Source organism: Oncorhynchus mykiss, chromosome 8, assembly GCF_057628025.1.
Source record: "Oncorhynchus mykiss isolate SJ-2025 chromosome 8, ASM5762802v1, whole genome shotgun sequence".
In the NCBI taxonomy this organism is placed as follows: domain Eukaryota; kingdom Metazoa; phylum Chordata; class Actinopteri; order Salmoniformes; family Salmonidae; genus Oncorhynchus; species Oncorhynchus mykiss.
In genome coordinates this window covers 15,450,001-15,465,643 of record NC_143029.1, presented here as the reverse complement: position 1 = coordinate 15,465,643, position 15,643 = coordinate 15,450,001, and the positions used below count along the sequence as shown (strand labels likewise).

General features: G+C 44.6%; 1 protein-coding gene and 1 long non-coding RNA gene across 2 annotated transcripts in view; one reads left to right on the top strand and one right to left on the bottom strand.

Annotated features, from left to right (window-relative positions):
- The window catches only part of LOC110529190 (rho guanine nucleotide exchange factor TIAM2), a 59,673-nt gene extending 44,105 nt beyond the window's left edge, over positions 1–15,568 (top strand). Inside the window, exons 11-25 of the mRNA XM_036984842.2 lie at positions 362–466; positions 688–766; positions 924–1,013; positions 1,261–1,476; positions 2,799–2,902; positions 5,558–5,770; positions 6,750–6,818; positions 7,254–7,379; positions 7,639–7,747; positions 8,030–8,209; positions 8,520–8,638; positions 11,563–11,671; positions 11,815–11,873; positions 11,972–12,150; positions 12,289–15,568. Coding sequence (XP_036840737.2) covers positions 362–466; positions 688–766; positions 924–1,013; positions 1,261–1,476; positions 2,799–2,902; positions 5,558–5,770; positions 6,750–6,818; positions 7,254–7,379; positions 7,639–7,747; positions 8,030–8,209; positions 8,520–8,638; positions 11,563–11,671; positions 11,815–11,873; positions 11,972–12,150; positions 12,289–12,934 — 2,403 coding nt within the window. The 3' untranslated portion in view covers positions 12,935–15,568. The remainder of the gene's footprint in view (positions 1–361; positions 467–687; positions 767–923; positions 1,014–1,260; positions 1,477–2,798; positions 2,903–5,557; positions 5,771–6,749; positions 6,819–7,253; positions 7,380–7,638; positions 7,748–8,029; positions 8,210–8,519; positions 8,639–11,562; positions 11,672–11,814; positions 11,874–11,971; positions 12,151–12,288) is intronic.
- Positions 1–15,643, bottom strand: part of LOC149981403 (uncharacterized) — a 169,870-nt gene that overhangs the window by 73,353 nt on the left and 80,874 nt on the right. The window lies entirely within an intron of this gene.

Below are 15,643 nucleotides of genomic sequence, written 5' to 3'. Positions count from 1 at the left end.
GACTGTTAGTGATTGTGCGGGAGTGTAGCTAGCTACCGTAGCTGAAGACACTGAACATTTCTGACACACTGAGGCGAAGTCACTAATGGCACCCTATTCCCTATATAGTGCACTACTTTTAAACACAGCCCTCTATGGGTATTGGTCAAAAGTAGTGCAGTGGTGTAGTGCAAATGTAGTGCACAACATAAGGAATAATATGTCATTCTGGACGTAGCCTCATTGTTTCCTGATCAAAAGTAGGTCACTACATATGGATTAGGTAGCCAATTTTGCCCATAGGGATTAGGGAGCCATTTGGGTCGCATTGACTCATTCACTTGGGTCGCACATTGACTCATTCACTTGGGTCTTGAACTAGGACATGCACCTGGACCCGAGCCAGCACTGCCTGCGTGTGAGAAGGCTGGTGGGTCAGGACACGGAGACCAGCTCCCCAGCACTCACAGATCCACTACGAGACCTGGTAAGGCCCCAGCTATACAGTAGCAATTCACTGGTAAGCATTCATTGATTTATTCAGTCACTTATTGTGTTATCTCAGAGTCAATACATTTCAATATTAAACCATAATTCCAGGATTATTATCATTTTGTTTCAGAGACAACATTTCTTGCCCCTTTAGGAAGTACATTGATTATGTGTTGATGAGTTGTTCTTCACTCTTCTATGTTCTTCTTCTGAAAGGTGTATGATGAGCTAGAGGTCTTCCCGCTCAATGTTTTCACCATACAACTGTCCCGCCCAGACACAGCAGTGGACTTTGGTGAGTAGGGATTGTGTGTAGTGGGGATTGTGTGTGTGCGTTTGTTTGTGTCTGTGTGTGTGTGTTTGCAAAAAAATGCTTATTTACACTTCGGTTACCTTATTACAGTATAATATCATGTCTTACTGTTTTAACCTCTGACCTATCCCACCTGTAGGCTTTGCTGTGACGGGCCATGTAGACGGAACCAGGAAAAGCCATATCTATGTGAGTGAGGTCACTCCAGAGGGACTGGCTTTCACTGAAGGTACGTCAATTCATAGTTATGGTGTGCTGGCGCTCTGACCAAGATGTAAAAAATTGTCTGGACCACTACTGTTCTAGGAATGTAAAACTGCAATAGTAAAGGTGGTTCAAGAAGGCAGCTGAATTCAATTAATTATTTAACATAAATAAACAGACTTTATTTCAGGAATAGAACACACAGTACAGATGATGTATCTTACCTAGTGACAAACACTAACAGCCTGATTAGTAATGTCTCTTTCCCTCAGGTCTGAGAGCGGGGGATGAGATCCTGTTTCTGAATGGGACCAGTGTGTCCTCCCTGGACATGGGTCTGACGCACCTGTTGTTCAGCCACCAGACCCTCCATCTGTTGCTCAGACGAGAGGACACGACCACTGAGGACCATACCTCTGTCTGGTCAGACTGTGGCCCCTGGCAGCCAGCACCACCGCCACCCAGCCACTGTGGCCCCTGGCCTACAGGTATAGAAAGCACATTCTATAGAAAAGTTTGTGGTCATACGCACATCCTTAAAAACATAGGTGCTGGTCTAATAAAGAACACTAGTATAGAACAAGAAGGCCCTCACACTGTTAAAGCTCCCAATTCACTGCTTTATTGACTACTTTTTAAAACGGCACTTCTTGTTCTAAAGATTCTAAAGTTCACATTCCTCATCTTCATACAGATACTGTTATTGACATCGGGGTACTTCTTAACCTATTTGAACTAACTCAACATTTGGTTTACTGGAGGGCATTCAGTGTCTTCTACCAGCAGGTTTTCATTTTTCAGCACTAGAGGGCCTCAGGCAGCAGTATCTTTGATCAGCCAGTGTGTCTGTGGAGGGGAATGCCATGCTGCCCAGCCAATTCCACAGGGTGTTTAGGCCTGGCTGGAGACATTCAAATGCCTCATGCTGATTCAATTAAGAGGATGTGAAGACAGCTGGCATGTCTGACTGGTCTGGGCAGCGCAGCACGGTCACTCCATGATGGAGCTAGGATCATTATTGTCTTCATTACATCATGCAATGGTATGTGATTAGATCACTGATTACTGGCATGAGCATAGGCCATCGTTAAATCACTGACAAACAAAGTTTATATATATTGTTGAAAAACAGATACTGAATTTACACTTGAGTGTGCCAAACATTAGGTAACACCTTCCTAATATTGAGTCACAGGAAACTGTTGAGCGTGAAAAACCTAGCAGCGTTGCAGTTCTTGACACGTACACAATCCATGTCACAGTTGTCTCAAGGCTTAAAAATCCTTCTTTAACCTGTCTCCTCCCCTTCATCTACACTGATTGTGGATTTAACAAGTGACATTAATAAGGAATCCAATAAGGGATCATAGCTTTCACCTGGATTCACCAGTCTATGTCATGGAAAGTGCAGGTGTTCATAATGTTTTGTTCACTCAGTGTATAATGATAGTAGTCTCTATTCTGTCTCAAACAGATGATAAACACTTGTTTGTTCCTGTTGGTGTGAGGCCAAGTAGGCTGTATAAGACCCCTGCGAGAGAAGGTGTGAGGCCAAATGAATTGCTCCTGCCTGCTGGGCTTGTAGTGAAGCTAGATTGATGGTGGTTGACACCAGTCAGGTGCACTTAACCTCCCCGCCAGTACAGAACATCCACCATTCATCCCACGGACTGCTGTAAAACTGCCTCTAGTGATTTAAACCAGGAATTCCCTCTCAGCACCTGTATGTGTGTGTGTGTTTGTGTGTGTGTTTGTGCACAAGCATTCTGGCCCATCTTGAATCATACTGTCCTGTCTGCTTATCTCTCAGATATGCTACTGCCCCAGGAGCTTCCAGAATGCTCTGTAACGTCTCCCTTTCAGGAGCTGTCACAACAACCACAACCCGCTGATGGGACGGAGCAGCTCGGCCAGGTGAGATGGAGTGTGTGTGTGTGTGCGTGTGTGTGTCAGGTTAAGAGCAGCAAGTGGTGTGTTTGATGGCGTGTCCTGTGTTGGTGATCAGGGCACCTGCTAAAATGAGATGAGTGGCCAGGAGAGTACTGGCTCAGGTTCGACAAACTCCAGGGATGAATGGCTACCAGCAGAGGTCAGAACGCCCAGCCAGGCGTGTAGCATGTTGTTTCTATCTAGCTCCACCAGTGGGGCTATGTGCTGGGTTCTGTCCCAGGAGGATGATGTGGGGGTGGGGGACTTCATCCCTGGGACTTTCTCCCTGCCGTCTCTCAGACAGTCCCTGAAGGACATGCTGGCCGGGCTGCTGGATGAGGTAATCTCCTGAGCGAGCAGGCAGCCGACAGGATCACTCTGCTGGTTGTACTGTAGCTGCTGTAATGTAGTGCCTCTCTCTACTGTAGCTACTGTAATGTAGTGCCTCTCTCTACTGTAGCTGCTGTAATGTAGTGCCTCTCTCTATTGTAGTTACTGTAATGTAGTGCCTCTCTCTACTGTAGCTACTGTAATGTAGTGCCTCTCTCTACTGTAGCTACTGTAATGTAGTGCCTCTCTCTACTGTAGCTACTGTAATGTAGTGCCGCTCTCTACTGTAGCTGCTGTAATGTAGTGCCTCTCTCTACTGTAGCTGCTGTAATGTAGTGCCTCTCTCTATTGTAGTTACTGTAATGTAGTGCCTCTCTCTATTGTAGTTACTGTAATGTAGTGCCTCTCTCTATTGTAGTTACTGTAATGTAGTGCCTCTCTCTACTGTAGCTGCTGTAATGTAGTGCCGCTCTCTACTGTAGCTACTGTAATGTAGTGCCTCTCTCTACTGTAGTTACTGTAATGTAGTGCCTCTCTACTGTAGCTACTGTAATGTAGTGCCTCTCTCTACTGTAGCTGCTGTAATGTAGTGCCTCTCTCTATTGTAGTTACTGTAATGTAGTGCCTCTCTCTACTGTAGCTGCTGTAATGTAGTGCCTCTCTCTACTGTAGCTGCTGTAATGTAGTGCCTCTCTCTATTGTAGTTACTGTAATGTAGTGCCTCTCTCTACTGTAGCTGCTGTAATGTAGTGCCGCTCTCTACTGTAGCTGCTGTAATGTAGTGCCTCTCTCTACTGTAGCTGCTGTAATGTAGTGCCTCTCTCTATTGTAGTTACTGTAATGTAGTGCCTCTCTCTATTGTAGTTACTGTAATGTAGTGCCTCTCTCTACTGTAGCTGCTGTAATGTAGTGCCTCTCTCTATTGTAGTTACTGTAATGTAGTGCCTCTCTCTATTGTAGTTACTGTAATGTAGTGCCTCTCTCTACTGTAGCTACTGTAATGTAGTGCCTCTCTCTACTGTAGCTACTGTAATGTAGTGCCTCTCTCTACTGTAGCTACTGTAATGTAGTGCCTCTCTCTATTGTAGTTACTGTAATGTAGTGCCTCTCTCTACTGTAGCTACTGTAATGTAGTGCCTCTCTCTACTGTAGTTACTGTAATGTAGTGCCTCTCTCTATTGTAGTTACTGTAATGTAGTGTCTCTCTCTATTGTAGTTACTGTAATGTAGTGCCTCTCTCTACTGTAGCTCCTGTAATGTAGTTTCTCCTTTTCAGTTTATTGAGAAATCATTGAAAACAGATGCAATTACTGAATTGGAATTTGAGTTTATTTCCTGAATTGACTGACTTCAATTTGAATTGACCTGCTGTATTGTACTGCACTGATTATGCATTGGTACTGTAGCTAGTGTTGTTCTGGTGTTATTGCTTGGGAAGGAGAGTTTTTACTGTTCAGGTCTTACTGTAGGTACAACTTATAGGATACATAGGCTACACGCTCCTGAGAGATACACAGAGAACACATGTTACAGGAAATAATAAGCCCATAAATGTTCATGCTTATTTTCACCTTCTTTGTCCACGTTTGCTTCTATTTTAGAGGGTATTTTAAAGCTGGATTGCAGCACAGCACAACAGTCCTAACCAGAGGGATTTATCAGTTTGTCAGCACTTTATTATAGCCTGACAGGAGAAATTATGATGACAAATGGGCAAAGCTCTGGCTCGGGATCCTTCCTGCTACTGGGGGTTGCCTGGTGTGTGTGTGTGTGTTTACCGCCGATTGTGCTGCCTTTCAAATCTACTGAAGATCTTTGAGTGAAAATGGTGTCATTGTGGATGGATGGAAGTATATGATGTGACATGCTGTTTCAGTAACTAGACTCCCGGTTATGTATCAGATATCATGCTGTTAGTTGCTCTGTCTCTTGTCTTATGAAAAACTGAATAGCAGTGTTTACCCACAGTGTCCAAATCTCTCTGATCCTGTTTTGCCCATTATACAGCAGCCTGGCTTAAACCTATGGGCCCTCGTCAAAAGTAGTGCACTATTAGGGAATAGGATGTCATTTGGGGTATAGACCTGGCTCTCTCTGCACTTTCTGCCTCTCCAAATACAGAGGTTTGACAGACATGCTCTCGGAACTACAGAAGGGGTCGATGATTTTAACTGGCATTATGATTAGGTGCTTGTCGCAGTAGATTCAGGGCTGAGTTGTAACTTAACTCCCCAGAGTAAAGGGCAGTCATTTGATATTCAGAGCTGAAATGAGAATCTCTCCTGACTCGTCTCTCTTCTGTTTCCTCAGAATGTTGAGACGGTGTGCTTGCTGAACCAGACCTTCTCAGAGGGCCGTGGGGCAGCGGGGGCAGTGGTGGTGGAGGGCCAGAGGAACCCCTACTCCATGGAGCCCCCCGTTCCCCAGACCCTGAAGCCCCCCTGCCCCAGACACATGTCCATCTCTGAGAGGCTCTGTAAGGTCATACAGGAATTGGTGGACACAGAGAAGTCCTACGTCAAGGTACACACCTGGCCCATTATTCACCAAGTGTCTCAGAGTAGGAGTTATGATCTAGGATGCGTTTAGCCTTTTAGATAAGGATGAATAGATGATATGAACAAGGGGAACCTGATTCTAGATCAGCACTTCTACACAAAAGAGAGGTCATGGCCTATTCACGACATGTATCAGAGTAGGAGTTATGATCTAGGATCACTTTTGCCTTTTATATAGTAATGAATGGATAGAGGGGATCTGATCCTAAATCAGCACTCTTGTTCTGATACACTTTATGAACACTGGTCCCTCACATTCTGCTGCCCTATCTAAGAGAATGCTGGAACATCCTCTCTGGGGATTTATAATTGATGGTGTCTCTTTATTAATGATCTGCCCGTTAATGAATGGTCTCTAAGTGGCTGTTTGTTAATGATCTCTAGTAGCATTTAGTGTAATGCATATTTACTTACCCTCTTCTTTAACGCCCATGTGTCAGGCTGAGGAGAATGATGATGTCACAGTCTGATAGTGATGATGTCACTGTCTGATAGTGATGATGTCACTGTCTGATAGTGATGATGTCACAGTCGGATAGTGAAGATGTTTCAGTCTAGTAGTGATGATGTCATAGTCTGATAGTGATGGTGTCATAGTCTGATAGTGATGATGTGACAGTGATGGTATCACAGTGGGATAGTGATGATGTCACAGTCGGATAGTGAAGATGTCACAGTCGGATAGTGATGATGTCAAAGCGATGATGTCAGTCGGATAGTGACGATGTCACTGTTTGATAGTGATGATGTCACCGCCGGATAGTGATGATGTTTCAGTCTAGTAGTTATGATGTCATAGTCTGATAGTGATGATCTTATAGTCTGATAGTGATGATGTCACAGTCTGATAGTGATTATGTTTTATTCTGATAGTGATGATGTTATTGTCGGTTAGTGGTGAAGTCACAGTCTAATAAAGTTTGTTCTCTGTCTCTGTCCCTCAGGACCTGGGCTCTCTGTTTGACATCTACCTAACGCCTCTACAGAGTGAGACCTTCCTCAGCCACGATGAGGTACAGTACAGATGGTGTGGGCAATATAAAAAATATAGCCTACATGTAAAATGTCTAAATATAGGCAGTTTTACATGTCTAAGCACATGTCAAATACAATAACATAACATTACAGTATGTGCTTATTTGATTATGACTTGTTAGTAAGCTGTATGTTAGTGTGACAACCGGGATTTGAACCCGGGTGTTAGGGAGTTAACTCAAGTCTTCAGATCTCAGACAAGTCTATCCATCACATGAGCATGGTTCCCAACCACCTCTATTACATTATCTGTAAATCTCTTTCCATCTTCTATTCTGTACTTTTGTAGCATTTTAGTTTGCTATGTAGTGTATATACAGTAGCTAAATGGTGCCCATAAAGGCTTTCTAATGATCAATAATCTTCTGTCCTCTGGTTCGTTTCTAACTGTTGTCATCTCCTCCCTCCACTAGATGGAGTCTCTGTTTGGCAGTCTGCCTGAGATGCTGGACTTCCAGAGAGTGTTCCTACACACCCTGGAGGAGCGCATCGCCTCCTCCCCCAACTTCAGCTCCCTGGAGACCCCGGAACAATTCAAGGTACAGTATATCCACAACAAGTCTGGTGACATGCGTGAAATGGCACCCTATTCCCATAGGGTTCTGGTCAAAAGTAGTGCACTATTTAGGGAATAGTGTGCCATTTGGAACACATGTTGAAGGTCTAGTGGGAAAGCTTCACGTTTCATTAACAGGATGTTACTTAGCCTACTGACTGCAGTGTTAGTCAGAGGTAGGCCTGTTTGATGTTTACAGGAAGTGACTGTGCATTCTCTCTTCTTTTTCTTTCTGCATCCAGAAACTTCTTCTCTCGCTGGGGGGCTCCTTTCTCTACTACGCCGACCACTTCAAGCTCTACAGCGGCTTCTGTGCCAACCACATCAAAGTCCAAAAGGTTCTGGAACGAGGTAAGGCTGATAGCTATGCTACCTCATGTACAGTAGATCTGAACATCCCACTTACAGTAGTACCCTGTTCAACCATAGGCTAGAAAATGCCATCTAAGTGAAAAGTCAGTGAAAGTTCTGAGGATCAAAAGCCTGCTTTCTCATCTACACTAGACCAGAATATCCCGTCTACTCAGTTAATCATAAATTCCATCTGAAAAGCCAGTGCAAAGGCAGGGAATCAATACCTGCTTTTGCGATTCATCCACACACTTAGCCTAAGTCCTAATTTCCGGTTTACAGCGAAGACAGACCGGGCCTTCAAGCAGTTCCTGGAGGCGAGAAACCCCACCAAGCAGCACTCATCCACCCTGGAGTCCTACCTCATTAAGCCAGTCCAGAGGGTGCTCAAGTACCCCCTGCTGCTCAGACAGCTGGTCTCCCTGACCGACTCAGAGAGCGAGGAGCACAGCCACCTCACAGGTAGGACTACATATGACAGGGTTTATGTATGAGCATGCATAGACTCATACAGGGACGTGTAGACACACACACACACACACACACACACACACACACACACACACACACACACACACACACACACACACACAGAAACCATAAGACACACAGCACACACCCATTGCCAGGTCTGTCTGATGTGCTAGGCTTGAGCTCTATTGGTGTGTGCTGTAACACTTCGTCTGTCTGTCTGTCTGTCTGTCTGTCTGTCTGTCTGTCTGTCTGTCTGTCTGTCTGTCTGTCTGTCTGTCTGTCTGTCTGCATCCATCAGAGGCTCTGAGAGCCATGGAGAAGGTGGCCAGTCACATCAATGAGATGCAGAAGATCTACGAGGACTACGGAACTGTGTTTGACCAGCTGGTGGCAGAGCAGAGTGGCCCTGAGAAAGAGGTAGAGCATAGCCACCAGTCATACCATTATATGAGTGATATTACAAAAGATATAGGTCCCCTGTGGCTCAGTTGGTAGAGCATGGTGCTTGCAACGCCTGGGTTGTGGGTTTGATTCCCGCTGGGGCCTCCCATACGAAAATGTATGTGATTTTAAGTTGCTTGTACATTGTTTTGGATAAAAGTAAAGCAGTCTGCTAAATGACATCAACTGTATAGTGTAAGTCGGAAGTTTACATACATCTTAGCCAAATACATGTAAACTCAGTTTTTCACAATTCCTGACATTTAATCATTGTAAAAATTCCCTTTCTTAGGTCAGTAAGGATCACCACTTAATTTTAAGAATGTGAAATGTCAGAATAATAGTAGAGAGAATGATTTATTTCAGCTTTGATTTCTTTCATCACATTCCCAGTAGGTCAGAAGTTTACAAACACTCAATTAGTATTTGGTAGCATTGTCTTTACATTGTTTAACTTGGGTCAAACGTTTCGGTTGGCCTTCCGCAAGCTTCCCACAATAAGTTGGGGGAATTTTGGCCCATTCCTCTTGACAGAGCTGGTGTAACTGAGTCAGGTTTGTAGGCCTCCTTGCTCGCACACACTTTTTCAGTTCTGCCCAAAACTTTTCTATGGGATTGAGGTCAGGGCTTTGTGATGGCCACTCCAATACCTTAACTTTGTTGTCCTTAAGCCATTTTTCCTCAACTTTGGAAGTATGCTTGGGGTCATTGTCCATTTGGAAGACCCAAGCTTTAACTTCCTGACTGATGTCTTGAGATGTTGCTTCAATATATCCACATACTTTTCATTCCTCATGAAGCCATCTATTTTGTGAAGTGAACCAGTCCCTCCTGCAGCAAAGCACCCCCCCAACATGATGCTGCCACTCCCGTGTCTCACGGTTGGGATGGTATTCTTCGGCTTGCAAGCCTCCCCATTTTTCCTCCAAACATAACGATGGTCATTATGGCCAAACAGTTATATTTTTGTTTCATCAGACCAGAGGGCATTTCTCCAAAAGTACGATCTTTGTCCCCATGTACAGCAGCAAACCGTAGTCTGGCTTTTCTATGGCGGGTTTGGAGCAGTGGCTTCTTCCTTGCTGATCGGCCTTTCAGGTTATGTCGATATTGGACTCGTTTTACTGTGGATATAGATACTTTTGTACCTGTTTCCTCCAGCATCTTCACACGGTCCTTTGCTATTGTTCTGGGATTTATTTGCACTTTTCGCACCAAAATACGTTCATCTCTAGCAGACAGAACGCATCTCCTTCCTGAGCGGTATGACGGTATGATGCTTGGTCCCATGGTGTTTATACTTGCGTACTATTGTTTGTACAGATGAACGTGGTACCTTCAGGTGTTTGGAAATTGCTCCCAAAGATGAACCAGACTTCTGGAGGTCTACAATTCTTCTTCTTGGCTGATTTCTTTTGATTTTATCCCATGATGTCAAGCAAAGAGGCAGTGAGATTGAAGGTAGGCCTTGAAATACATCCACAGGTACACCTCCAATTGACTCAAATGATGTCAATTAGTCAGAAGCTACTAAAGCCATGACATCATTTTCTGGAATTTTCCAAGCTGTCAACTTAGTGTATGTAAAATTCTGAGTGTATGTGAAATAATCTGTGAGACGTGATCTGTGAGACAAATAATCTGTGAGACAAATAATCTTTGAGACAAAGTAGATGTCCTAACCGACTTGCCAAAACTATAGTTTGTTAACAAGAAATTTGTGGAGTGGTTGAAAAACGAGTTTTAATGACTCCAACCTGAGTGTATGTAAACTTCCGACTTCAACTGTATATACAAATGTATGTACACAGCACACAGCCATGCAATCTCCATAGACAAACATTGGCAGTAGAATGGCCTTATTGAAAAGCTCAGTGACTTTCAACGTGGCGCTGTCATAGGATGCCACCTTTCCAACAAGTAAATTCGTAAAATTTCTGCCCTGCTAGAGCTGCCCCATAAAACTGTAAGTACTGTTATTGTAAAGTGGAAACGTCCAGGAGCAACAACAGCTCAGCTGCGAAGTGGGAGGTCACACAAACTCACAGAACAGGGCCACCGAGTGCTGAAAGCGAGTAAAAATTGTCTGTCCTCAGTTGCCACACTCACTACCGAGTTCCAAACTGCTTCTTGAAGGAATGTCAGCACAAGAACTGTTTGTCTGCAGCTTCATGAAATGGGTTTCCATGACCGAGCAGCCACACACAAGCCTAAGATCCCCATGCGCAGGGAGAGCGCCAGCTAGAGTGGTGTAAAAGCTCGCCACCATTGGACTCTGGAACAGTGGAAATTCATTCTCTGGCGTGATTAATCACCCTTCACCGTCTGACAGTCTGACGGACTAATCAGTGTTTCGATGCCAGGAGAACGCTACCTGCCCGAGTGCATAGTGCCAACTGTAAAGTTTGGTGAAGGAGGAATAATGGTCTGGGGCTGTTTTCATGGTTGGTGCTAGGCCTCTTAGTTCTGGTGGAGGGAAATCTTAATTCTACAGCATACAATGGCATTCTATGCACAGACCCTGACCTCAACCCCATCGAACACCTTTGGGATGAATTGGAACGCAGACTGTGAGCCAGACCTAATCACCCAACATCAGTGCTCAACCTCACTAATGCTCTTGTGGCAGAATGGAAGTAAGTCCCTGCGGCAATGTTCCAACATCTAGTGGAAAGCCTTCCCAGGAGAGTGGAGGCTGTTATAGCAGCAAAGGGGGCACCAACTCCATTTTAATACCCATGATTTTGGAATCAGATGTCCGACGAGCAGGTGTCTACATACTTTTGGTCATGTAGTGTACATACATTATATTATAGTATTTTTATACAATTACATGAATCACAGAGTGAACCCTTTAAACCACTAACCTCCCAGACTGTGTCATCCTCTCTCCTCTCCAGGTTACAGAGATCTCCATGGGAGAGTTCCTCATCCACTCCTCATTAAAATGGCTCAACCCTCTCCCCTCCCTGGGTCGCATGAGGAAACATCCTGAGCTAATGCTGTTTGGTGAGTGGGACTTTTTACAATGAAGAGTTGAACCAGAATTACTGACTGGATGATATGGTGTTCAAATGTGTTCAAATGTGTGTTTATTACAACAATCAAAAATATCTGACTTAAAATCTAGTTGCTCCTTCCTCTCTGCTCAGTTTTCAAGAGAGCGGTGATCCTGGTGTACCGTGAGCGCAGCAAGATGAGAAAGAGGATGGTGAGTCTCAAACACATCTGATAAACTGTACTGGTGACTTCATGCTGTATACATGTGATATGACATCATTGGAGTTCTAATGAGTTCATGTGCTCCAGACCACGTCACGCTCAGGGGACCTGGAGGCCTTCAAGTTCCGCTGGCTCGTCCCGGTGTCGGCGGTGCAGGTCCGCCTGGGGAACGCAGCAGGAACGGAGAGCCCATGTATCTGGGAGCTGGTCCATACCAAGTCTCAGGTGGAGGGGAGACCAGAGACCGTGTTCCAGCTCTGTAGCAGGTGACATTGAAAATGACAGAGATAATGAATGTTTCATCTGTCATGAAAAAGCCAGAAGAACAAAATATATACATTGGAATTAACATGGCAGTGCCTAATTGACTTGATCTCATATGGATCTATATGTGTCTTTTCCAGTGGTTTGGAGAATAAGGCCAGTGTAGTGAAAGCTCTTCGCTCCCTTCGAGACCGGACCTGTAGGCCCCTCCTATCAGAGAGAGGTTCTAGAGAGTACCTAGGCTCCCTCCATAGGACCCAGCCTGCACCGGTCAGAGCCGGCTCCTGGAGAAGACAACAGGAACTGCAGGCCATGAGGACTGCAGGCCACCAGCACCACTCTGACGACGGCAGTGTGTCCAGTGGTGCAACCCAACCCTGCCCGGGAGACACCCACTCGGAGCCCCAGCTTCACAGCCGCTCCACCATGGGCCTCCCCAGCCTGGAGGGCGCCACGCTGGGCAAGAGGGCCCGGCTGTGCTCCCTGACCAGCGCCCTGGAGGCCCAGCTCCAGAGACTCAACTTCACAGAGGAGGCCGGGCCGAGGAGTGCTGCGTCCCAGCAGGAGCACCTCAGACCGGGGCCCCACCAGCCCCATCCTGCTGCCCAGAGGAGGGCTAGCAGTCTGCAGGGTCCAGGAGGGCAGGATAATGACCCCCAGTGTGTGGACCTTAATGCCCTGCTGGGGAGGGACTTCAGTGTGCAGAGCCTGACCTCTGTGGTCAATGAGAACTGCTTCTATGACACAGTTATGGGGATCCAGAAGGCGGCCATTCCAACACTATAGGGGCCCTAGAAGTTGCCCCTAGACGCTGGTCTTGGGTCAGTTTTCCCCACTAATGGTTAACAATAGAATTGGGGGACAGCTGATCCTAGATCTGTACCAAGGGAAACTTCACCCGGAGAGCTGATGAACACTATAGAAGGTACACTCCTGTACCTGTCTCGACCCTAATCACACTGACTACATTAGTGCCTGGTCAAGGTACTATGGACTAGAAGATGAATCTCCTTAATGTGTTTACTCTGACTGGTGAGTAGGCTACGACTGAAGACCTGAGCTCTGATCACAGTTACTTGACTTTATCCTTTTATCTCCTAGTGGAGCAAAGGCCTCAAGATCACACTGTGACAGTATATACAGTGCATTTGGAAAGTATTCAGACACCTTTGCTTTTTCCATATTTTGTTAAGTTACAGCCTTATTCTAAAAAATATTTTCCCTTCATCAATCTACACACAATACCCCACAATGACATCACAATACCACATACTGACAAAGAAAAACAGGTTTTTCAAAATCTTCTGAAATGTATACTTAAAAAAAAACTGAAATATCACATTTACTTAAGAATTCAGACCCTTTACTCATTACTTTGTTGAAGCACCTATGGCAGCGTTTACAGCCTTGCATTTTCTTGGGTATGATGCTACAAGTTTGGCACACCTGTATTTGGGGAGTTTCTCCCATTCTTCTCTGCAGATCCTCTCAAGCTCTGTCAGGTTGGATGGGGAGCGTCGCCGCACAGCTATTTTCAGGTCTCTCCAGAGATGTTCGATCGGGTTCAAGTCCAGGCTAAGGCTGGGCCACTCAAGCTGTGTGCTTAGTGTCGTTGTCCTGTTGGAAGGTTAACCTTCGCCCCAGTCTGAGGTTCTGAGTGCTCTGGAGCAGGTTTTTATCAATGATCTCTCTGTACTTTGCTCCGCTCATCTTTCCCTCGATCCTAACTAGTCTCCCAGTCTCTGCCACTGAAAAACATCCCCACAGCATGATGCTGCCACCACCATGCTTCACCATAGGGATGGTGCCAGGTTTCCTCCAGATGTGATGCTTGGCATTCAGGCCAAAAAGTAAATCTTGGTTTCATCAGACCAGAGAATCTTGTTTCTCATGGTCTGAGAGTCCTTTAGGTGCCTTTTGGCAAACTCCAAATGGCTATCATGTGCCTTTTACTGAGGAGTGGCTTCTGTCTGGCCACTCTACCATAAAGGCCTGATTAGTGGTGTGCTGCAGAGATGGTTGTCCTTCTGGAATGTTCTCCCATCTCCACAGAGGAACTCTGGAGCATCGAGTTCTTGGTCACCTCCCTGACTAAGGCCCTTCTCCCCCGAATGCTCAATTTGTCCGTGTGGCCAGCTTTAGGAAGAGTCTTGGTGGTTCCAAACTTCTTCCATTGAAGAATGATGGAGGCCAGTGTGTTATTGGGGAACTTCAATGCTGCATAAATGTTTTGGTACCCTTCCTTAGATATGTGCCTCGACACAATACCTTCGACCTCATTGCTTGGTTTTTGCTCTGACATGCACTGTCAACTGTGGGACCTTATATAGATAGACCTGTGTGTGCCTTTCCAAATCATGTCCAATCAATTTCATTTACTACAGGTGAACTCCAATCAAGTTGTAGAAACAATCTCAAGGATGGTCAATGGAAACAAGATGCACCCGAGCTAAATTTCAAGTCTCATAGCAAAGGGTCTGAATACTTAGGTAGATAAGGTATTTCTGTTCGTTTTTTTATAGTTTTGCACAAAAAAATCAAAAAACCTGTTTTCCCTTTGTCATTATGGGGTATTGTGTGTAGATTGGTGAGAGAAAAAATAACAATTGAATCCATTTTAGAAGAAAGCTGTAACGTAACAAAATGTGTGAAAAGGGAAGGGGTCTGAATACTTTCTGAATGCACTGTGAAATCAGCGTCCTTTGTTTTGCTTCACTCTCTAAGCTCTGAGCACAGTTGCCTAAATTCAATAACATTCCTCCTTACTCTTGTTTGTGAATATGATGGAGTATCTTAGTCACAAGCATTACATTTTAATGTCTTTTTTTGGCAAACGCAGTTGTTAATTAAAAACTGGAATTGCCTGAATTCTATTTATATTTTGTCTCAATATTTGTTCATGTGTTAATATCCACATAAAAACAAAGACTAAGTGTCACATTTCGATTTCATTGATTTTATTAAGTTCAAAGCTTTAAAGCTCTTTCTTGTTTCAAGTGATTTGATGTATCACTTTAAGAATTGTTCAAATGTTTTATCATTATTCAGATGTATCTGAACTGTAATTTATTCTCAAATGTATATTATTTTCATTTATACGGGACGTTTATACGGGTGTCCTGACTCTCTGTGGTCACTAAAGATCCCATGACACTTATCTTAAGAGTAGGGATGTTAACCCCGCTGTCCTGGCTAAATTCCCAATCTGGCCCTCATACCATCATGACCACCTAATCATCCCCAGCTTACAATTGGCTCATTCATCCCCTCCTCCTCTCCCCTGTAACTATTCTCCAGGTCATTGCTGTAAATGAGAACGTGTTCTCAGTCAACTTACCTGGTGAAATAAGGGTTCAATAAATACAAATTGTACAGGTAAGGTAAAACGCTGTAATGTTGAATAAAAAAAACAGTCTCTTATACTAGAGTTGTCCTGATTGATATATAATAGATGCTTTGTTATTACATTATTAGCTCATCCAGGTCTTATCCCCT